Genomic DNA, 24,193 nt, shown 5'->3' with positions numbered 1-24,193 from the left:
CTAAGTTAAATGACTCAGGAATCATGCATCTCTCTCTTCCCTTCATTCTAGTCACACAGCTCACATCCGCTCCCTTATTAGTTATGTTTGTGACTTTAACCAGTATCCTCAACCATCATTTCTTGTCCCATCAGTTACAAATGACAGTTTCCAACTTCAACTGGTGTGATGAGTAGGACTTTCCCTTGCCTTTCCTCCACCTGGTCATGTTCTGAACTGTTCAAGCTGATACACTTGGCTTCCTTCTCCTCAACCACACTAAGGTGTCCAGCACCCTCTTAACAGGATGACTCTGAAGGCTGAAAACAACAAGGGGTATTGGCACAGCAGCTGAGATCACATTCCTCGCCCCAGGTTCCATGGTTGCGATGCTGTGCCACTCAAAACATTCTTTCCAAAGGGTTTTCCTCTTTGTAACAACCAACAGCTCAGAACCACACCACGTTTCAGTATGCTCCAGACCTGGACCTTGCGTTTCTTCAAGTCTGCCTTCAGTTCCGCTTGTTTGGGACTTTTCTTGCTGGGAGAACTGTATCTCCTTCTCTTCTTCTGGTTGCTTATCTTCCTATGGCTTATAATCCATGATATTCTCTTTGTACTAAAGTGACTTTTCAGATTCTGATTTTGATAGGTTTTTACAGGTGGCACTATGATAAAGAACCTTCCCAACAGTTCAAGATTCGTGGGTTTGATCTCTGGGTTGGGAAGATCCCCTGGAAGAGGGCATGGCAATACACTCCAGTATCCTTGCCTGGAGAATCCCATAAACAGAGGAGCCTGGTGGGCTACAGTCTAGAGGGTTGCAGAGAGTTGGACATAACTGAAGTGACTTAACATGCATATAAACAATACAGGCCTCTCTTGGTGCCCTTTTCGCTGTCTGCTGTTCACCAAAAAACCCAAGAAATACATTGCACTGAGAGCTCTCCAGACCCAGGCTCCAACTGAGGAGGGCTGAACTTCACTCATCCTGAAGGTCAAAGGCATCATTTCATTCAAATTAGCTCCTTCCCTTTGAAACTCAACTTCAAACTCGTCCCTTCCAGGAACACTTCCCTGCTTGCAACCCTCTCTCTCCTCCATCAAGAGCCACGCCCCGCCCCCGCCCCCGCCCCGAGGCTGAGTCTCACACACCTGCTCAGCTTTAAACTGTGCCCGTTTGATTTGCCTGTGTTGACACATTGTTCTGAGAACCCTCATCGGTAACTCTGAGATACGAGTTTCTCTCCCCAAACCTCAACACAAGATCTCCCAGTGCAGGGGCCAAACCCAGAGCACATCCACATGGGGCAGTTAGGAAGCAAGAGGCCAGTGGTCATCAGGGGAGGCTGTGACACTGCATGATCTGGAATGAAAACTCCACGCCAAGTTGAGGATTCAAGCCAAGTTGAGGATTATAACCCGGGAACAGCCTCTGAGGAAGCTCCCAGAACTGTTCTGCCTGTAAAAGTTTTTTTGTCAAAGCACAGTCGTACAGGATATTGAGACAGAGAGCTGTGCATCAAGGGATGCACCTGGAGCTAAGTTCTTCAGCCCTCACGAATCTGCAGCATCTCACAGCCTGACCTGTCTCCTCCCCAGGACAGCATCCTGGAACAGGGAGAAGAAAGGCAACCCGCGTGCTGGAACCATGGGCCCCCGGACCTCAAGGACAACAGAGCGACCAAGCTGTGATGCTCGGCTGCTCTGTGCATTTCCAGATCTGGGCAGCGGGCGGTGAATCTCAGGGATCACCGGCCTCCAGGGGACGAGATGCGGTTTCCGTCATCTGGAAGCAATGAGATGATCCGAAGGATGAAAGCAAACACTTTCCATCATTTTCCAACACATCCACTGACAGGAGAACAAAGCGCCTCGGCTGCAGTCAAACACTTCACACCCTGAGGACCTATCTGCAGCAGGCTTCGCCCAACCTCCCCATTGGTAGAAACATTCAATACCTGCTCAACCATGAGGAGCAGCACTCTGCCAGCACCAGCAGACTCTCCTAGAAGACAATCTTCCGTCTTGACCTTCTTCAGGCCCTGATGACCCATGACCTGCTGCTCACTCTGTACCAGCAGCCCTGGATCGTGTAAACCAGCCGCATCCCTTGATGCACAGCCCTCTTGTCTTAAAACCTTGTACAACTGTGCTTCGACCTCTATCTAATAGGCAGAACAGTTCTGGGAGCGTGCTCAGAGGCTGCTCCTGGGTTATAATCCTCAGTTTGGCTCGAATAAAAATTTTCTTTTTCTTCCTTGATTGACTAATGAATTTTTTTTGTCGACAGTGCCCAGGCTTCGTGGATCCTGGGACCCCACAAGCCCCTGCTGGTCTGCTTCATGGCTGCTCCTCCCGGCACCTTCGCTGGGCCACTCTGCCCTGCCCTGGCCACAAGGATGGAGTCCTCAAGGCTTGTTCCTTGTCTTCTCTAGGTGCCTCTGTGAAGTTTGATTTATGATAAGAAACACACCTTTGGTCTTTGTCTTGGCTCCTGCACAGAGCTCCTAAAGCCTTTATAATTTTCTATGTAGGAGTCATGGATACATCTTTTATAATAATATTTGTTTTCTGTCCTTGGTTCTAAAAATGGTTTCAGAAAAATAAAGATGAAACAGGTGTCTTTTTATTTGCTTGTTTATCTGGCTGTGCTGGGTCTCAGTTGCATCATGTGGGGTCTTCACTGGAGGCATGCTAACTCTGAATTGCAGCGTGTGGAATCTGGTTCCCTGACCAGGGATTGAGCCTGGGTCCCCTGCATTGGGAGCACAGAGTTCTAGCCATTGGACTGTCAGGGAAGTTCCAAAACAGGTGTCTTTTGTTATTCATAACAAACCCCTTCCAACAACACCTGGATTTATGTTAATGACTCAATTTTTGAAAACCCCTGGAAAGACAGGGTGGGATTAGAGGTTATAACATTCAGCCCCACTCCCTGACCTGCAGGGAGCGGGGGAGAGGCTGTAGGCTGAACCAGTCACCAATGACCAATGATTTAATTAGCCGTGTCTGTATAATGAAGCTGCCAGTAAAACCCCAAAGGATGGGGTTCAGTGAAGCATCCATGTGCTGGGAGGGTGGCACACTGCAGACTCCAAGGGGACAGAAGCTCCCGTGCTCGGGACCCCTCCCCCAGACTGCGTCCTGTGGACTTCCTCATCTGGCCCGCCGACCTCCCCATGTCCCTGGCCTCTACTCCCCTGGGCGTGCCTGTGGCATGCTCCCTGGCTCTGGAAGGCTCCCCTGCTCTCTGCATCACGGGTCCTCTCATGTGGGCTCTTCACTGGAATTCCGCCTCAGAGACGTCCACAACCTTCCTGTTGAAAGTCAGGTCCCCGTGTTCACCCCATGCCCTGTGCTTCTCTCATGCTCTTCCACAATTTATAGTTATTTACTTACAGTGCTACTTGTTACAAGTTTACTACTTGTTTGCTGACCGTCTACCTCTCAAGGACAAAGGACCTGTCTATACCACCAATGCTGCCTTTATTACTGGGCATGACAGTTACCAAGAAACATCTGTTGAGTAAATGAGTCCAGGGCCCGGGACAGCATTTCCCGGAGTAACTCTGTGGAGTATGATTTTTAGGATGTTCTAGGGCAGGGTTTGGCAAACCACAGCCCACAGACTAAACTCAGCCCTCAGCCTGTTTTGTTAATAAAGTTTTATTAGAACATAGCAAGCCTATTAATTGACAAACATCTATGGCCGCTTGGGTGCTTTGATGGGAGAGCTGAGTAGCTTTGACAAAGACCACAGACCAACAAAGCCTACCAATGACCCCTGAAAGGGGAAGTCTGCCAACTCCTGTTATGGATGATTATATTAAATGTTAAAAAGTTCTGTGGCTCTGACGTAGGTTGGCCTAAAATGAGTCACACAGGTTTCTCTAATGAAGGACTTCCTAGAGTATTTATGGCATCAGGAATCTCCAGAAGTGTGCTATGATAAACAGCTTCCCCAGCTTATCTGAGCCAGGGAATTCTGGTTCTTTGGAGAAGATTTTGAAAATGCTGGCCTAAGGTCTTGAAACCATGAAGGTGAGTTTCAGGGCTTCCTCTGAAAAGTGAGTGATAGGAAGTTCTCAGCAGACACAGTCAACTGGTCTCTGCTGCATTTTCCTAGGTAGCAAGGGAAGTTGGGAACATTACTGACGGTGGGACCTGCCCTGCCTTGTGATCTGTGCTGGAATCATACCCCAGTTTCCTCTTCAAGGCCACAAACCCCATGCTCCCTGGGATGTATCAACAGTGTGAGAAATTCCCCTGTGTTCTGGAGGGTGACCAGGGTGGGGATGGGGGACTTACTTTCTCCTGGCTGTTCAGCTCCTGGTATGGGATGTGGGCAGGCAGGTAGGTGTGGAGGAGAGCGCAAAAGGCCAAGCCATCACTCCAGCTGCTGCTGAAATTGGTGATATCGATGTTCTGTGGGGAGAGCAGCATGAATCACCAGACTGCTGAGTCATGACTAAACAGGGCTGTGTAGCCATCTCTGGGTTTGCAGGAAGATGAGACCAGACACTACCCACGTCTGCTGGGAGTACATTCGTTAATAATTTTGCTGTCAGGAATGGTGACCTGGTGTTGCCCAAATCCATTCACAGGAACGCACAAAAAAAGACTCTGGAGTGAAAAACAGTAGGGAACTTCTGGCGGCCCGCTGGTAGGTCAAAGGTTCTCAGACACTGTACTCTCAGATTAACCACCTGGTTAGCTTTGTACACCCTAGTACCTCCCAGCCTTATCTGACCAAAGAAGAATCACCACCACCACCATCACCACCATCACCGTCACCATCATCATCACCACCACGATCACATCACTGTCTCCATCACCATCATCACCATCACCACCATCTCCTAGGGAAGACCCAAGGACTTCCCCTCAGAGAGCCACCTTAAACTGTGTGTCCTTAAGATCTCAGTCTGATTCACAAGGACAGCCCCTGGGAGGGACAGACAAGTCTGAGAGGCCCAGCTGGAAGGTCTGTCTGTGCTTAGGCTGGCCCCTCAAGAGGGAGATCATCTGGATCTCTTGTCTCAAAAGTCTCTCTAAAGACCCTGTAGCTATCTGATGGGACTTGGAGGCTGTGCTGGAAATGGAGGCACTTTGATTTTATGCCTTCCGAAGAGGCTTGTGCATGAAAAAAAGCAGAAGGAAGAGCCGGGGTGGGGGGGCACGACCCATCCAGTTCACTCAATTTCAGCTTTCAAACCAGATGCTGGGCTGGGAGACCCTGGGGAGGGTGGGCAGCTGCAGAGAAACCACACATTGCAAGAGGGGAGGGTTTCCGGACTTAATGGGTGAGAAGGGAGGATGGTTGGCAGAGTGTCTACACGGTACCTGTCACTGTGAATTTTCTCATTTAATTCCCAGGACACCCACACCTGTAAGTAAGCAGCATCATGCCCATTTGACAGGTGAGAAAGCTGAAGTGAAACCAAACCCTGCTGGTCCAGCTCCACCCACTGGCCACTGCCCCCCGTCCTCCTGTTGGGTTTCCTTCCTCCTTCTCTTTTCTCCCTCCCTCCCTGACTTCCTTCCTGTATAAATTCATTTTACACCAAAAGCGTTTAACACTTGGTAGATCTTTCTTTTTCTGAAACATGAAAACATTTTTTTACACTTCACTTTTGTACCATTTATGACACAAAACATCATTTTTCTCCACCTGCACTATCTTCAGAGGCATTTGAGAGGCCAAAGGGGACCCAGAAAGGTGACAATGCCACCCACCTAACAAACTGAGATGCCGCCCTCTGTTTCAGCTCACTGAACACTGTTTAGGAACAGCTTTTGATCTAAAGTGCAAACGTCCTCGTTTATTGAGCCAGGGTGGGGATATAAAAATCTGGTGCCACCAAAGCCAGGAGTGAAGAATCAATCAGAATAAGTCAGGCCCTCAGGACAGATCAGCTGCCAGGTTACTTCTGGATGGACGGCCACTCTCAGGCCATCAGGCATCATGAGACACACTTCATGAGGCACCATGCTTCAGCAGCAGAACTTAAACACTGCCCCAGACCAAGGAGGCAGCTTTTAAAACAAGGAATTATGTAAATCGTAAATCCAGCTGGCTCACCAGAACCAACATGTGGGTCAGGAAGGGTTTGTCTTTTGTGTCATTTACTTCCCAGGTTACAGACTTTTTGTCTTTTAATTTTTTTAAGAAAATTTGTTATTATTATTTTTTTTTGGCTGCGCTGGGTCTTCGTTGCTGCGCAAGGGCTTTCTCTAGCTGCAGTGCACAAGCTTCTTCTTGTGGTAGTTTTCTTATTGCAGAGCTCAGAAAAGAGCTCTAGCTCAGGCCCTAGAGAGCTTAGTTGCTCTGCAGCATGTGGGATCTTCCCGAACCAGGAATTGAACCTGTGTCCCCTGCACTGGCAGGTGGGTTCGTAACCACTGGACAACCAGAGAAGTTCCCAGGTCTCAGACTCTGAATTGTTCTGTCTCTGGCAGAGATGGAGGGTATCTGGTTATGACGTGTTAAGATTACGTTCATTCCAAGAACATGACGTGCTCAAATAAAATCTTACCCTTCATTTCTCTGGGGGAAACAACATAGTTCTAGTTCCCTGAATGCCACCTGAAACTGTCCTTGGTCCTATGTGAACAATGAGAGTCTCAACAATCCTCCTCAGCACCACTGACAGGACAACTAAGCATGTGTGCGCATCTTGGTCCCTCAGGTCAGAGGTGGGAGTTAGCGGGCAGAGGCACTGGGTTCCAATGGTTGCCCTGTGGCTGTCACCACCAAGGGCTTCCTTACTGCTCCCCAAGGTATATCTGGGTGAGAGAAAGGTGAGCTGAGGGTGGCACAGCTTGATAAGGCACGTGTTTTTCACAAAAATCACAGCAAAGGGGGGAGCTGACCGATGCTCTCTGGGGTCTCTCATTTGAATCCTGTTCAACTGTGGACCCGTCTGCAGATCGCCATAGCCGAGTACTCTTCGGGTCTCTGGTCAGCGGACACAGGGGGCGCAGGGGACATGGAGGGCACATGGGGATGGCCTTGCCAAGTAGGGAGTGGTGGAAGAGGCTTCCCAGGGGCCCTGCAGAGTGGACCGTGCAGACGGCTCGTAGATGGGGGAGGCAACAGGTACTCCTGGGCAGGAATGGCTGCTGGATGAGGGCAGAGAGAAGACAGTGTCCTGGGCGGGGTGGCTGAGCCAAGGAACAATGCGCGTCCTAACTCCAGGCCCCATCCCAGGACAGATGAAAAGCTTTCTCCTCAGCTGGGGATGGTCAGCATCAGCTCGGCCTTGGCGTGAGTGAGGCCTGTGTAGCCTGTGGGCATTGAAACTCGGTGCTCACAGCTGCACTGACCAAAGACAAGAACATGGCACCCCAGGGGTGTAAACAGAGTGCCTTCCTTTCCGCAGAGACCATCCCACTGAATCTTAGGGCCACATCAAGAGAATAACGTACAGAGAAGTGGGAATCAGCCAACCAGGCACTCTACAAGATGGATCTTCAACTCTTTCCTTGTTACTTATTCCTGAATAAAACTGCCTGAGATCACTGTTAGCCTTGACTGCAAGTCAGGAGGCGGAAGGGAGCATGTCGGGAGGCTGTGTGTCCAGAGCTGGATGCTGGTGACATGGGTGTATGTGCTTCATGAAAATTCACTGAGGTGTACACGTGTACGTGCAACAAGAGCTATGTCAATAAAGAGAAAAGAAACGAAGGGAGGCTGGGGAGGGAGATGAGCAGGAAGAGGGGTGGGTGAGGGAGGGGGCAGTTGGGAAAGAGGACTGATTAAGAAGGAGAAAGGAAAGACAAACAGGGACTCCTGATCTTCTTAAGGGGCTGAACCATGGCTATCTGAAAGAATGCCAGCATTTTGGAATTTACGTAAGATTTACTGGGGGAAAAAGCAGAGCTACAACCAAAAGAAACTTGCTGACTATTTCCCCAAGGGGAATGGTAATTACTCATTGCAAATTATCCTCAACTTTCTCTGGGCTATAAATAGTTCAGAGACACTCCCAAGTGAGAGAAAGTTCCAGGGAGAGGAAGCCTCAGATATAAAAAAGGTAACATTCTGAGCATCTCCAAAAAGGAGTGCTTAGGAGAAAATTTTGTAAGGTAACAGATTTCTGTCCCTAGGGCCGCAGAAGTCATTTGAGACACACAAAAACAGACAGGCACAGAGGAAGCTAAAACAGCACTGGTGAACATCTTAGAACATGATCAGAGCGGCTGAGATTCTAGACAAGTTCCAGGAGGGCGACTGGGAATGCAGCTCACAAACAACACAGCTGACAGAGCAGAGCAAAACCCAACAACCACAGCCTTTGCTTCTAGAAGGTTCATTTCATTTGCCCTCTGTTGCCTGGGAAGGCTGACATCTGGTGAAAACATGAACCGCTCTGCAGAGCAGGCACCCACCAAGGACACGGCTGTGTGACCTGTTCCCACTGAAACTCCATCATCCCTCAGGGTCTCTGTAGGCTGTTCCAATAGATTTCAACGAATGGGTCGACTCTGTGTGCACTAAATGCACAAGGTTTTTAAAAAGTTAAAAACAAAAAAAGGAAGTTTCTGGGAAGAAGATGGCAGACCGTTTAGAAATCGCTGTCAGTCCCCTGCCTCAGGGACCAGCTGTCCTGGGCGCAGGGTGGCTTTAGCACCCTCGCCTTGGGGCTTCCTGGGCCTTTTTCAAAGACGTCTTATTGTCACAGCTGGAGAATCAGACTGAGATTCTTTTTTGGGGGTGTGTGTAACAATTTATAGATCATTGAGGATAAAAGTAGCTCATTCCTCAGCAAGGCGCAGCTTGGGTAGGAAGAGCCCTGGGGAGACGAGCTTCCTTTGAAGATCTGGTGAGAAAAGTACAGAAGAGCATGTGCACATGCAGGGGTAGGGGAGGGGAAATCGCCACAAAGGCAGCCTGCACTCCCTCTCTGAACGTGACCAGCCTCGCTCCCTGCCTGGACGCACGTCTGCACCTACCCACGCCTCCCATTCCAGGAGCCGGTCCAATCCCAGGCTAGCCGGTGACCCTCAAGTGGCCTGGCCCTGCACATGTGCAGTCCTTGGCCATGGACTCACGCAGACGCGCCCGTGGACCACAGGGAACGCTCTCTGTACACCCTTCCTTTCTGAGGCCCCATCTCACTGAAGGTCGCTGCCTCGGGTGCCCACTCCGATCAATGTGTCCTCATCTTGGAAGGGCGGCTGTGACCCCTCCCCACCCAACACCAGCTCTACACCATGACAGAAACTGTTCCCCAGCAGAAAGCTGTGATCATGGGATCACCTCATGAATGTCCCTTCTCTCGAGGATTAGCTGCCTGGAGATAAGTGTATCTGATCAGATGGCTAAATTTATAAGCCAACATCAAACATGAGGATACAGATGAACAGTTTTATCATCCTGGGGAAATAGACCCATCCAAGGCACAAAACGCAACTAGCATAAAAGAACTGTGTTTCTGTGTGACACACATTAAAAAAAAAGATACTTGTGTACACACAGTAAGTGACTAATACCTGGAGATACAACTGGTCAGAAACACATGAAGAGGGCTTCAGTCTCACCAGAAAATAGAAACTTTACTCATCAAATTGGCAAAAGTGAAATAGATGGTTAATTCACAGAGTCAACAAAGATGTGGGGAAGTGGGTATAATCTTATATGGGCTGATGGACTGATGTGTGTGCTTAGTCACTCAGTCGAGTCTGACTCTTTGAGACCCCATGGACTGTAGCCCGCCAGGCTCCTCTGTTGATGGGATTCTCCAGGCCAGAATACTGGAGTGGGTTGCCATACCCTCTCTAGGGGATCTTCCCGACCCAGGGATCAAACCCAGGTCTCCCGCATTGCAGGCGGATTCTTTACTGTCTGAGCCACCAGAGAAGCCCATGAATACTGGAGTGAGTAAGCCCATCCCTTCTCCGAGGATCTTCCTAACCCAGGAATCAAACCAGGATCTCCAGCATTGCAGGTGGATTCTTCACTGTCTGAGCCACCACGGAAGCCCACACGGGCTGATAGGAATACAAACTGGTACAGACTTTCAGGAAGGCAACTGGAAGCACTTTGCTAAATGCAAATATGATTTAATCAAGTCATTTCACTTGTAGGCAACTTTTCTAGAGGAAATAGAAACGCATCTATCTGCTCAAAGACACAGCTACAAGAATGTTTACTGCAATATTACTGTTCAGAATGGGGAACTGGCGATACCCCAGTTGCCTACCAATTAAGCTAAGTAAACTTTCCTTTTGAAAACCTCAATTAAAAAAATCTGTAACTCAGTTTTCTGACCTGAATACATTCCTAGGAAGCTTGTGGGAAAACACAGCCATTCTGGTTTTCAGTATGTCTGCTACTCAGTAAGTTCTAGATAATTGTACTTTTCACCAATTACTAGATAAACATCAACCTAGAAGGTTGGCCCTGGACTTCTCTATGTCATCACTGACTTAGTTGAAATCCAGGAGACACAGAGAATAACAAGCAGATAGATTCATAAGGAACTATAAGGCTTAAGACCTGGGACAGAGTAGCTCAGAGCAGCAGGTCTAGGAAGAATGCTCTCTGACTTATATGGCAAGAACCAAGGGTAAGTTACAGGGGAAAGAGAACAGGACCATCTGAGGATGAGGGCTTTCTGATGACAAGAGGGCTGCTGTGTCTCCAGGGATGTGTAGGCAGATATGCACCACTTCTCCCTGGAGACAGTGCTGAAAGGATACTGACACATCAGAAGCATGGTTGGAGCCTATCTTTCTTGCTTCCTCTTTTCTCACTGAACAAGTGCTGGAGTGTCCCCACCCATGACTTCCCTGAGGTTCTCTGACCGTGGCATCATGATGGGTGGCCCCATTCCACTCCCCAAGCCAGTGGCCCCTCTCGCCACACCCCAAGCTCATCACAGGGCACTAGTTCTTTTGCTGCTAGTTCCTGCCAGGTCTTCCCTCTACCCCTCAGCTTGGCTCTGAAACAACTCCCTGCATGTCCCATCCCCACGCCAAGACCATGCCCAGGGTCTCTAAAAGCACTTTTCAGGAATCTTCCTCCTTTCCAGTCCTCTAGTGACTCTCTGCTGAGTTGATCACCTCATTTTCATTAATTTCACTCATCTTGACCTACTCTTTCTAAAGGAGACGGTTACTTGTAGCTCTGCTGGCTCCATTCATCCTAGAATGATCCAATTGCCCCATTTCCAGGCTCTGTCATCTGTCTGTACCCCTAAACTAGAGGCATGGGCCTCTGGCTGACAGCTTATCTGTATCCACCAAGGACAAGTTACAGAAATGGTTTCTTGGTGCCTAGGATACTGCTCAAAATCTTATGTGTCCTTCCAACCCTCAACAAAGAGAAGGAGAATAGTACAGTGTTTCAGAGACCAGGCTCTGGAGCCTGATTCTGGGTTTGGAGGCAAACTTTGTCATTTCAACAAGTTGTATGCTTCACTATGCATGTGTTCCCATCATGAGCCATCTGCACTCATGGGTCAAGTTTCCAGACTGGAAGGGGAGCTCAGCCCACAGTCTGAAGTCTAATGACAGCAAATGCTCACTGAGCCCCTCTGTGTGTTGGGTGCCATGGGACACACACACAACGAAGCGTGGTCCCCAGCTCAAAAGGTTCACCACGTTCAGCAGAGCAAGCAAGGCAGACATGCCGTGATCTGGGGTCACATGCGGGTGGCCCCTGGTGGCTGGGCTGCAGAGAACCAGCAAGTCATGGATAGGATCCCCCTGTGGTTCCGGGAACACTGGAGACAAAAGTCTGGCTCTTGTTTTCTTTTGTGACTGAAAATCAGACTGAACAGGGACCTTGGCAAAGCAAAACATAAATGACTCCAAGGAGGAAAAACGAGCCCAAGTTGGGAGCAGCTCTGAGGCCCAGATCTTTCTCTGTCACTATACCAGCTGTGTGACTGGGATGGACTCGAAGCAAATGACTCAACTTCTCTGTCTTTCAGTTTCCCCACCTTCCAAATAACTAGCTTAGATTAGATTAGATTAGATTTGTTTTGTTTATTTAGTAATTTACTTCTGGCTGTGCTGCGTCTTCATTGCTGTGCACAGGCTTTCTCTAGTTACGGTGAGCAGGGGCTGCTCTCTAGTTTTGGTGCACGGGCTTCTCATGGTGGGGGCTTCTCTTGTTATGGAGGACAGGCCCTAGGGCACAAGCTCAATTGGTTGGGATGTGTGGTCCTAGCTGCTCTGTGGCATGTGGGATCTTCCTGGATCAGGGATTGAACCCAAGTCGCCTGCATGGCCTGCGGATTCTTCACCACTGAACCACAAGGGAAGTTCCTATAGTCATGGTTTTGAAATGACTGGCTATGGAACCTGCTCTTCCAACAAAAGTTTATGCAGAAGCTCTTTCTAGAGATTGAAAACCACAAGATGAAATGATCTCTCACCAGCTCCCATGTCTGTTCTGTCCTACATCATCCGACACGATAGGCAGTAGCCATAGGTAGCTACTTAAATTATTTAAAATTAAATAAAGTTTAAGATTCAGGTTCTCAGCCACATTAACCACCTTTTAACTGCTCAGGAACCATGACTGGTGAGTGGGTAAGGTGCTCGCTGCACAGATCTAGAATATTCCCACCAACTCAGAGTTTTCCTGGACAGCACTGCCCTGCACCACACAAATGTGCAGGTTTATTCCCCCTCTTTTTATGCGATATAGCATGCTGTGGACAGTTCTGAATCCTGATTTTTTCCCCACTCACCAGGATCCAGAGATAGGTCCTTACACCACATAGGGAGAAAACAGTTACAGCATAGAAACTAAGACAGTGCATTCTGAAGCCAGAAGCCTGTCACTTACTAGTGGCATGATTGTAAGCAATTAGGCACTTCCCTGAACCTTGGTTTCCAAATCCTTAAAAAGGATTTGGAAGAGATATCTCATGGGACTGCAGTCGAGACGCACAAGCACGCAGAACAATGTGCACCACACGTGTGATACTCACTATACACCAGCTCATTCTCAGCTCTGTTCTTTCCTACGATGTGGATGAACACAACAGATGCTGTTTCCAGTCTTCTGCTATCACTCTGCACACACGTGGAATAAACCACGATGGATTCTGCCAATCTGCCCTCTGAGACCTTCTCTATCTTATTCCCTCCCATGCCCACCCCATAACATATGAGTGACTTCTCTATACATCCGTAAAAGAATCCACAAGGTTTAAGGGAACAATGTGATTCTGTCCATCCTATGATGCTCTAGTACTCTAAACAGAATATTTTTAGTAAGGGGAAAAAGAAAACCATTGTTTTTAAAAGGGAAATGGAACGTGTGTATTTTTGGATATGCTTACCAAAAAACAAAACAAAACAAAACAAAACATAATAACTAAACAACTTGTTCTAAGGAATTTCATTCTAAGACCAAGTTTAATTTATGGTCGACAAACAATCTTGAACTGCATCTTAACCTCCCACCCGCAAGAAGACTGACTTCAGTCTCTGAAATCATAAGCTTCCTGTGGCTAGAGTGTTTCTTTCCCAGATGAACATTTCATGAATAAAAGAACGGAAAAAATACTCAGCACAGAGTCGCTGGGGACTGTTACTGTCTAAACAGACCTAGGAGCAGCCCTGGGGGACAGAGAGGGAAGAGCAGCAACACCCAGGCCTCCCGGCCTCAGCTCTCACGGAAGGCAGGCTCACGGCTTTTGGTGTCTGGTGGTGCCCTGTGGCCACACAGGCTGCTGGAATATCCTGAGAAGCACCTCCTTTCCCTACCCAGGAGGAGGATGGGAGAAGAAAGGAAGAAACATTGTTGCACCATTTTGAAAATCCTGCTCTTGCTTCCTGAAGCTGGTAGGACACCTGACATTTCTACACACATGGAGAAGAGTATGCCCTGGTGATGTATGAACACAGGCCTTTCGTTCCAATGATCCTGTAAAGCCATAAGACTCTGCTAACTCACAGGAAGAGGTTCTAAGCGTCCTTGAACACTATCTCCCAAAGACCACCTCCTTTTGTCCCCTCTCTTTCTCCTGCATCTTGTAGGAATGCAGAAGGTTGGAACGGGCAGAATGTGGGTCCCTCGGCCTGTGGCCTCTGGGGATGCTGAGCCGGTCTACTGCATTTGTGACATGCACATGTAAGTGCCTGTTAACATTTTAAACCAGGTCTTATTAACACAAAACTTCATCTACGCCTAAACTAAGCAATAAGACAAATGTCTTTTATTATGAATAGAGTACAGAAAACAATATGCTTCATATTAGAGAACAGCCATCATCAGGCAGAAACTTCCCCCAGGAATATACCATATGAATAAATACCAGACACCCTGGCCACACTGGAATTTTACCCCCAGGAATATAGGAATGTTTCCCCACAAGGACACCTGTTATATAATATATTTATGTGAATTACATAAATGGGTCAAAAGAGAAAAACATCTGATGTATTTATTGCTCAACAAATGCCAAAAAGGAATTTGAAACAATTCTTATCTCTTTCTGGATTAAAGGAAGAAAAATCTCTCAGTAATAACCTTGAGACTAGGCTTCCTTTAATGGATGCTGTTTATCAGGAAATAACACAAAAGTCGTATTTAAAGTTGAGATACTACTCATTTTGCAGGGAAAACACTACTAGTCAACATTTCCTGAACTCCTACAAGTAAATAAAACCAAAAAAGTACAAGAGGTATGAATATTAAAAAGAAAGGAAACACATCATTTTCTTGCAATGGTCTGCCTCAAAACTCTAGAAAATCAACTAATACCACCAAACAATGAAAAATGTCGAGATGCCAACATTGTGGCCAATAACAAGACAGTGGACATTCCCACGGCCCCACGTACAGTAAGTGCCTCCCCATCACCTTTCCATCTTTCTGCACGGCAGCTGTTAGTGGCAGAGAGAACCAGACCAGCAGAAGAGGCTGGGAATTCCAGATGCTGAATTCCCACTTATGCCCAGACCTAAAATTTTATACCCAATGAAATCACCAAGTGTCAGAGTAATGTGCAGAGGCAAGGTGATGAAATTTTACCTTCCACGAACTCCTGCTCAGAAGACATTGGAGGAACCAAAACAAGATAAAAAAAAAAAAAAAAAAAAAAAAAAAAAAAAAAAGAATATGGGAACCTAAAGGTCAAAAAAAGAAAAGGAAAGATAGAAATGTAACAGTGAAGCAGTCTGACACAGGAGCGAGGACAAGCCAGAACGGAGGAGGCCAAGGACTCAGGGGAGACCCCTCAGCGGGAAATGGGTGGGAACCCCCTCGCATGTAAGACCTAAGGGGATCTCCATGAGGGTTGGGATTGAATTAGTGATGACCATATAGAAACTGAAAGAGACACAGAGACATGCAGATGGTCAACATGAAAATATGCTAAATTATTAGAGTGATGCAAGTAAAATCCACAATGGGGTTCCACCTCGCACTGGTCAGAATAGCCATTATCAGAAGTCTACAAACAACAAATGCTAGAGAGGGTGTGGAGAAAAGGGAACTCTTCTGCATAGCTGGTGGGAATGAAAAGTGGAGCAGTCACTATGGAAAACAGTACAGAGGCTCCTTAAAAAACTAAAAATAGATTTACCATGTGATCCAGCAATCCTACTCCTGGGCACACACCCGGAAAAGATGAAATCTCTAATTCAAAAAGACACATGCACCCCAACATTCATAGCAGTATTATTTACAACTGCCAAGACAAGGAAGCAACCTAAATATCTCTATATTACATACACATATAAATATATATAAATTTATATATTTTACTTATTTATATATATATATATATATATATATATATATATATATATATATATATACATTACATCTATCTATCTATATATGGTACTTCATTGTGTGTGTGTATCCACAAACACACAATGGAATACTGTGAGTGTATGCTCAGTCACTTTAGTTGTATCCAAGTCTTTGTGTCCCCATGGACTGCAGCCTGCCAGGCTCCTCTGTCCTGGGATTCTCCAGGCAAGAACACTGGAGTGGGTTTCCATACCCTCCTCCAGGGGATCTTCCTGACTCAGAGATTGAACCCACGTCTCCTGCATTACAGGCAGATTTTTTTTACTGCTGAGCCACCAGGGAAAACCCACAATGGAATACTACTCAGCCATAAAAAATAATGAAATAATGCCACTTGTAGCAACATGGATGAGCCTAGAGATGATCATACTAAGTGAAGTGAGTCAGAGAGAGAAAAACAAATATGCATCATATATATGTGGGACCTAAAAAAAATTATACAAATGATCTTATTTACAAAACAGAAAGAGACTCATAGACAAAACAAATTTAGGATTACTGAAGGGGAAAGTGGGGGTGATAAATTAGGAGTTTGGGATTAATAGATACACACCACTATATATAAACAATGAAGATTTACTGTATAGCAATGCAACTATATTTAATATCTTGTACGACCTGTCATGGCAAGGAATCTGAAGCTCTACACCTAAAACTAACACACTATTGTAAACCAAATGTAGTTAGATTTTTGAAAACGTAAAAAAGTGTCTTCACAAACCACAGTGTTTCATAAACAGCAGCAGAAGTGAGACAGCAGGTGAAAGGGGGCCTCCACAGAGCACAGACCAGTGACGGCGCTGGTTTTCTGCTGGGATCGATCTTCATAATGAAGTCAGGAAAGGAGCCACTTTAATGACATAAATAAGCCAAAGCATCATACATTCTCTGAATCGTGCCTGTAGTTCTCAAGAGACCTGTCTCAAAAAAGAAAACAACCAGCAGAGCTCCAAATGGCCTGATGGATCGCAGACTGCTCGCTATTGGTCAGGCATGCGCTGGTGCTTGTCTGGGAACCAGAGACAGAAAAACACTTTGCCAGCAACGTGGGTGTTCTTTCCAAAGACAAATTAAGGTTTGTTTAGGACAACAGGAAGACTGCTTTTTTCTTTAACATAGAAGAATACGTAGTTGCTGGCTAAGAGGTTAAGTAATCTGAATCTGTTCTAGTGAGGTGGACTGAACCTAGAGCCTGTTACACAGAATGGAGTAAGTCAGAAAGAGAAAAACAAATATTGTATATTAACGCGTATATATAGAATCTGGAAAATTTGAACCTATTTACAGGGAAGGAATAGAGATGCAGATGTAGAGAACAGACTTGTGGACACCACAGGGGAAGGGGATGGTGGGACAAATTGAGAGAATAGCACTGAAACATATACATTATCATATGTAAAACAGATAGCTGGTGGGAATTTGCTATATGATGCAGGAAGCTCAACCCAGTGCTCTGTGACAACCTAGAGGGGTGGGATTGCAGGGGAGGAAGGAGAGAGGTTCAAAACAGAGGGGATATATGTATACCTATGGTTGATTCATGTTGATAAATGGCAGAAAACCAGCACAATATTATAAAGCAATTATCCTCCAATTAAAAATGGGTTTTCCTGATGGCTTGGACAGTGAAGAATCTGCCTGCAATGTGGGAGACATGGGTTCAATCCCCAGCTCAGGAAGATCCCTTGGAGAAGGAAATGGCAACTCCAATATTCTTGCCTGGAAAATCCCATGGACAGAGAAGCCTGGCAGGCTACAGTCCATGGGGTTGCAGAGTCAGACATAACTGAGCAACTTAACACTTTCACTTCCACTTTCCAATTAAAAAAACAATAAAACACCAGGTTCAAAGGTGTCTGTGCCTTTGTGACAGCACAGCTGTCTCCTTGCTGTCTCAATTCCTGCAGTACAAAACCAGAAACTTCACAGATTCAGACACATCTTCAAGTAAGCCTCTTGCCATCTGGACACGGGCTTCTTGCTATCTGAAATGCAAGAGCCAAGTATGATTTGAATAATGGGGGATACTCTTTATCTAAGTATCTAAATGTACACCTTTATCTAAGGGAGGGGTCAGCCGACCTTTCTTGTGGAAGGGCTTTTTTCGGCAGTTACAGCACAGAAGCAGCACATACAAATGAACAGGTGTGACCCTGTGCCTGTAAATCTTTATCCACAAAACCCCATGGCGGGCCTGAGTTGGCCCCTGGGCCATGGTTGGCTGAACACTGATCTAGACTTACATGATCAAGACTTACATGTTATTCAGTGTAACAGGATCAGACCTACTACACTATCACCATTCCAAATGGCAAGGGCTTTGATTAGATAAAATGTGAAAAAACAAGACAGGACAGGCCAAAATGAGTAAAATCTGAGTTATAATATGTGCAATTCAGGGTTAGGGAGAAGCAGCCATTTTTCTGAGAAATGTTTTTATCAATCTTTCAAGTTTATGTTGGTTTTTAAAAGATGCAGGTTTTTTGTTTTTTTTTTTTTAAAAATCAAATTGTTAACGGTCACAGAGCTCTGAAACGGCACTGAGAGATAAGAACAGAACCCAACCCTGAAGGCCCTTCCAGCCCATTCTCTGTACTGTCATTTCTTAGGTGCTCTGTTCTTCCACTTTGTGTTTTTCTCAGAAAGGATCTGGTTTAATCATTGACTATAAAACATTTTTATGGCATTCTTCCTCAGACTTCACCTCCAAATTATATGTTACAACACAACGAGCAATACAAAAGACACATTTGAGTTATGAATCATCATAATGAAGTGAACACCTTGAATCCCACCTCCTAAATAAAACTAGAAGACCAATACCTTGCATCTCTCCAACTATTTTTTAGCATACACAGTAATATGTGGTGTATTAAAGTTACTAAAGTTATAAAAGTTTATTAAAGTTATTTATTAAAGTTAGTTTATTAAAGTTTAAAGTTTTAGTTTGATAAGATTTATCATTTAGGTACTATTTTCTACCATCCTCACCAACCCTTCATCCGCCATCTCCTTGATCTCTCTATGGAAGCTCTCCTAACTGCCTTTTCTAAAAACAAATGAGAGCTTTATTGGGATATAACTTACACACCATAAAGTTTGCCCTTATAAAATGTGATTCGGAAGCTTATTCATTCACTTACATAGTTGTATAACCACTGCCTAATTCCAGAACATTTTCATCACCTGCAAAAGAAACTCTGTGCCCAATCACTCCCTCTGAAACTGGATTCCCCCTAAGATCAAGCTCCCCTGCGGAGTTTATCATTAACCCCTCTATCTAAAACTCTATTCCCTTCCCTGTCCTGCCTGGTTCCCCTCAGGATGGAGAAATTTACTGAAGAAGAGGGGGGACTGAAACCGAGCAAGACCCCATGGAGACTTCCTGGGCACAGAAGTCCTTTGTTTGTCCCCTGCTTATTTGTAAAAAAAAAGGCTTTAGTCTCCCAGGTTTTTCCTGAGTCCCAAAGAGCAGATTCGAGCAGTTATTTATTAGGGAAGTGAGAGAATGCGGAAAGAAAAGACAAGGGGTCAAGAAACAATAGTTCAACAATAAAACGGAGTGCAAGTTCCTCCCAAGGGGCATACAGAACACTCTGACGTATATGTTTGAGTTGTTCTGCAGAAATAAGACCCTGGCCCAGGTGGAGGACGGTGACGACATGCTAAACCCGAGCACTAGACCCTAGACTGGTTGGAACCAGAAGGCGGATGATTAAGATTCCTGAAACATCACCTGTTACCTCATCTCCTGCCCACAGGAAGGATGTGCAGGAGCTGATACACACCCCTAATCCTTCCCCTCTCTTCGTCTTTAAAAATTTTTCCCTGAAAGTCATGGGGAGGAGTTTGGGCCTTTTGAGCATGAAATGCCTGTTCTCCCTGCTTGAAAGTGAAAGTTTCTCAGCCATGTCCGACTCTTTGCAGCCCCATGGACTACAGAGTCCATGGAATTCTCCAGGCCACAGCACTGGAGTGGGTAGCCTTTCCCTTCTCCAGGGGATCTTTCCAACTCAAGCATGGAACCCAGGTCTCCCTAATTGCAGGAGGATTCTTTACCAGCTAAGCCACAAGGGAAGCCTAAGAATGCTGCAGTGGGTAGCTTATCCCTTCTCCAGTGGATCTTCCCGACCCAGGAATTGGGTCTGGCCTGCGTTGCAGGCGGGTTGTTTACCAACTGAGATATGAGGGAAGCCCTTCTCCCTGCTTGGTGCCCTGCAAATAAACACTGGACTTTCCTTCACTACAACCCAGTGTCAGCTGACTGTCTGCCTCTACAGGCAAGCAGAACCAAGTTCGATTCAGTAACACCTCCCCCAACTCCCTGGGAACCACTACTCTACTTTCTGACTCAATGAATTTCCCTACTCTGGACATTTCATACATATAATAAGTAGATTTTTGCATCTGGCTTCTTTCCTTTGATGAGTGTGTGCTCCGTTGTGTCCAACTTTTTGCGATTCCATGGCTTGTGGCCTGCTAGGCTCCTCTGTCCATGGGATTTTTCCAGGCAAGAACACTGGAGCAGGTTGCCATTTCCTTCTCCAGGGGATCTACCTGACCCAGGGATCAAACATGCTTCTCCTGGGTCTCCTACATTGGCAGGCAGGTTCTTTACCACTGAGCCACCTGGGAAGCCTTTCTTTCTTTAAAAAGATGTAACTTTAAAAATAACTTTTTCTTTTAAAAATTTACATGTTCATAGCAGAAAATGAAAATATTATAAGAAAGGATGAATAAATTTTAAGTATTCTCCCAGAAATAACCACTGTTAAGATTTGTATAAACTTCTTTTTACAGAATTGGAATCACACTAGACAGTGTTTTAAAATTTGATTTTTTTTTTAAATTTGATTTTTGACTTAATGCATTGGGTACATTTTTCCCCACTGCTTTTAAAAATATTTGTTCAAAGTATGACTTTTAAGGGTTATATTATATTACACTGTACACACATACTGAAATTTATTTGATTACCCTATTATTAGACATTTGTATCACGTCCAGTTCTTTAAAAATAATTTTAAATGAATAAAACATGATAAATTTGCTTGAAATGGTATCTTCATAGGCATCCATGACTATTTCCTTAAAATAAATACTAAGAAACACAGTTTCTGTGTTGAAGGGTATATTCCATGGGTGGCACCTTGACTGGGAGGCCGACACTGGTGATTTACCTGGTCAAGGACATAGGCAGGACGCAGCAAGTTTTAACAGGCTGAGTTTTAAAGTTTTAAAGGCCTCAGACTTCAAGTGTCAAAACATTAGAGCAGTATTGACGTAGAAGGAAATATGTAAAATGATACCCAAGTTCACCCTTACTGGAAATATAATTTGAAAATAGCCTGGCTAGGAATGGTCAGGCATTTTTACTGCCTTCTAAGTCATTGTATTAGTTTTCTTTTGCTGTGTAACAAATTCTGGGGCCCAGTGACCTGTGACCTCATGGTTCCTGAAGGTCAGCGGTCGGCCAGTGTAGCTGGTTCTCAGCTCAGGGTTCCCCAAAGGCTGAAATCCACTGTCAGCTGAGCGTCACCTGGCAGCTCTGGGATGAATCTGCCTGCAGGTCTGTCCAGGTTGGAGACAGGTTTCTACGTAGGTCTGTAAGACCAAGTTCTCCATTTCCTTGTTGGCCGTCAGCAACTGGAGGCTATTCTCAGCTCCTTTCCCCAGGTTCCCCTCACATCTCCAACCCAGCAACAGCCATTATGTAATGGGGTTAGGCCCACACAGGTAATCTCCCTTCCTATTCTAGGGTCAATTCATCAGCAACTTTAACTATGCTGTCGAATGCCTTTTGCCATGAACACAGCATGATTGTGGGAGAAACGCCAGGGAGCAGAGATCACAGGGTGTCTTAGAATTCTGCCACCCCACCTGGGTGCTCAGTGCCAACTACACATTCATCATCAGAAGCATTTATAAAGTGCTGTGCCTGACCCTGACCAGACCTAAGGAGTCGGGACCCCAACAGGCAGGGGCCCTGGCAGCACTAAGAAACCTCGAATGGGAAAGTTATGCCTGAGCCTCAGGGAAGCAGTGTGCTGTAGACAGAAATGCAGGAACAGAAACAGTGAGTGGTATACTAATGACCCAAAGAAGAAAAGCCTGTCCCTGGTTGATCACAGGAAAAGCAAACAATCTGACCTAAGGGAGAAGTGGGGGCTCTCTCTGTTACCTCCAGACCCCAGTAGCTTCACTTGGCTAGAATTCTGTTGCTGTAAATCCGGCAGTGTGCAGGACACCCACTAATTGTTGGCCAGTGTCTGGTGGGTCAGAAGTCCGGGGAGCCCCGCCCAGTTGTTCACGTCAGACCTCCAGGTGTCAGTCTGGCCAGGCTCTGCCCTGAAGGCCCTGGGAGGGAATCCACTCACAGGTGGACTTGTGGTGTTGGTGTATGACCCGGATTGACTCGCCAGTGTGGACCACACAGTCCAGGGCACCGTAGGGCCTGGGGGCACAGCCAAGGTGCCGTCTGCGGAGGGCAGGGTGGCTCTGCCTCATCACACTTCCCGGCGGGTTGGAGGGTTACCCCAGGACCACGCACTCATCATTGTTTCAGGTCAAGGTCCCTCGGCTGAGGCACAGCAGAAGGTCCAGCAAGCTGCACACCGTCAGCCTGGCTGAGGTCTGAGGGCATCAGGACAGGCAGAAAAGGACAAGTCTGTTCACTTCACAACTGTTGGGGCCCCCACGGCACTTCCTGGGTGTCACAGGACCTCGGTGCTCCAAGGCTTTCATGCTGGGAAGTCCTGGTGTCCTCTCTGGCCGTCAGCGCCTCCTCACACGTCGCTTTCACCTTCAAATCCACTGAGGGCGTGGGTTGTTACGCTTCAGAGGAGACTCTCAACTTTTAAGGGTTTATTTGTTAGGTCTACCTGGGTGATCGCCCCTTTGCCACACTTGGGGGCAAGTGCACAGGGTGAAGGGCACTGGGCATCATCTTAGAAGTCTGCTTTTCTATCCACCATCTCAGTTTCTGCTCCTTTAGAAGGTTTCCTGGTAATGACCTTAAGAGACGGAAACCTCTATGTCACACCCGAGAGAGGGAAGGGAAAGCAGATGAAGAGAGAGAGTCTGGGGGTTCCATGGGTAGGGGTGGGGTGGGGATGCAGCTGAAGGAACGGCCAGCACCAGACCCATGGGGAGGAGCCTGTGGGGCCTTCCTGGAGTCTGGCTTTTTCCAAAAAGGCCCAAAGGAATCTGAGTTGAGTAGACTGTCTGGAAGGGTCTCCTTTTGATAAGATGGCTCCGTGCAGACCCCTCCCCACAGTGCAGGCCTGTTTACTGCCCAACTTCATGTGGGGTGACCCATGCCTGCTCATCTAACCCTCGGTGCTGCTGTACAGAGCAGCCACCTGGCGTTACTTAAACTCCAACTGAGACATCCCTAAGGCCATGCCCTTCGAGCCTGATGAGATAAATACAAGAGTCCTCACCTTCTCCAGGTGAGCTGAACCATCACCTCTTCCACCTTCCTGTTAAGACTGCACCCCCACACCTGACATCATTCCCAATCCTCTTTCCTGGTTTTATGTTTCTCCCTAGCACGTTCCATCTTCCAATCTGGTACATATTTCACATTTAAATTTTAATTAATTGTCATTCCCATGAGAACATAGTTTCCACAGGAGCAGAGGTGTCGCCTGTTTCATTCACAGATGACTTACCAGCAGTTAAATATTATGTGGCACCAACCTGGCATCTCGATAAAGACCCACTGAATTAATATAAGGAAGATTCTGATCTAACCTATCACACTATACTGGTAAAAAGAAATCATTTTCAGTCAAAATTACATGGTTACCGGTTTTTTAAAAGATGGTTTTTGAACCGTTTTGAGTTTTCTACAGTTTGTTTCTGGCTTTCCAAGTCAGAGAGAATAAGCTTTAGAGGGCTGTCTTAGACAAACAGGTCTAGACAGAGGATATTTTTTGAAGAGTAGATAAATCAGACACATATGATTTGTATTTCTCTCTACGTTTACAGAGATTTAACAATGAATGAAAGATACTCCAGGCAAAATAAGTTTGGGCTTCATCCAATGTGAGATGCTTTGAAAACAAGTTCAAGATGTTCACAAAAGAAAACAAAGGGAAGAAAGCAAGTCAGCAAGAAACGTCATCGTCACTCTCATGACTGGAAATACCTTGTCTAAACCTCTTGTGACCTAATTACAATGATCTTCTGCATTCAAGGGCCAATTCCTTCTGAAATTTTTAATATTCTTTTCATAACCATCCCAGCATGTCCCTCACCCATTTCTATAAAACGAGAAGTGATACTGCCACTGACCCCCGTGACTTCGTGGGGCTCACCGCCGTCAGACCTTGTGCCTGGCTGACGAGTCCTACCCGGCTTCCTCTCTGGCCACCAGGCCCACCTTCCTCACCCTGAAACCCCCCGTAACCAGCTTTCATCCCC

General features: G+C 46.3%; 1 protein-coding gene across 9 annotated transcripts in view; it reads right to left on the bottom strand.

Moving 5' to 3' along the window:
• Positions 1-24,193, bottom strand: part of SPECC1 (sperm antigen with calponin homology and coiled-coil domains 1) — a 210,789-nt gene that overhangs the window by 11,466 nt on the left and 175,130 nt on the right. For 8 of the 9 annotated variants that reach the window (XM_043473066.1, XM_043473070.1, XM_043473069.1 and 5 more), the window contains one exon: positions 4,291-4,407. In XM_043473066.1, the coding sequence (XP_043329001.1) occupies positions 4,291-4,407 (117 nt within the window). Of the gene's footprint in view, positions 1-4,286; positions 4,408-24,193 lie in introns of all 9 variants that reach the window. The other variant, XM_043473067.1, reaches the window with a different exon arrangement.

Source organism: Cervus canadensis, chromosome 1 (assembly GCF_019320065.1).
Source record: "Cervus canadensis isolate Bull #8, Minnesota chromosome 1, ASM1932006v1, whole genome shotgun sequence".
NCBI lineage: Eukaryota > Metazoa > Chordata > Mammalia > Artiodactyla > Cervidae > Cervus > Cervus canadensis.
Note: the sequence above shows the minus strand (reverse complement) of the source record. Positions and strands in the feature narration are given on the sequence as shown.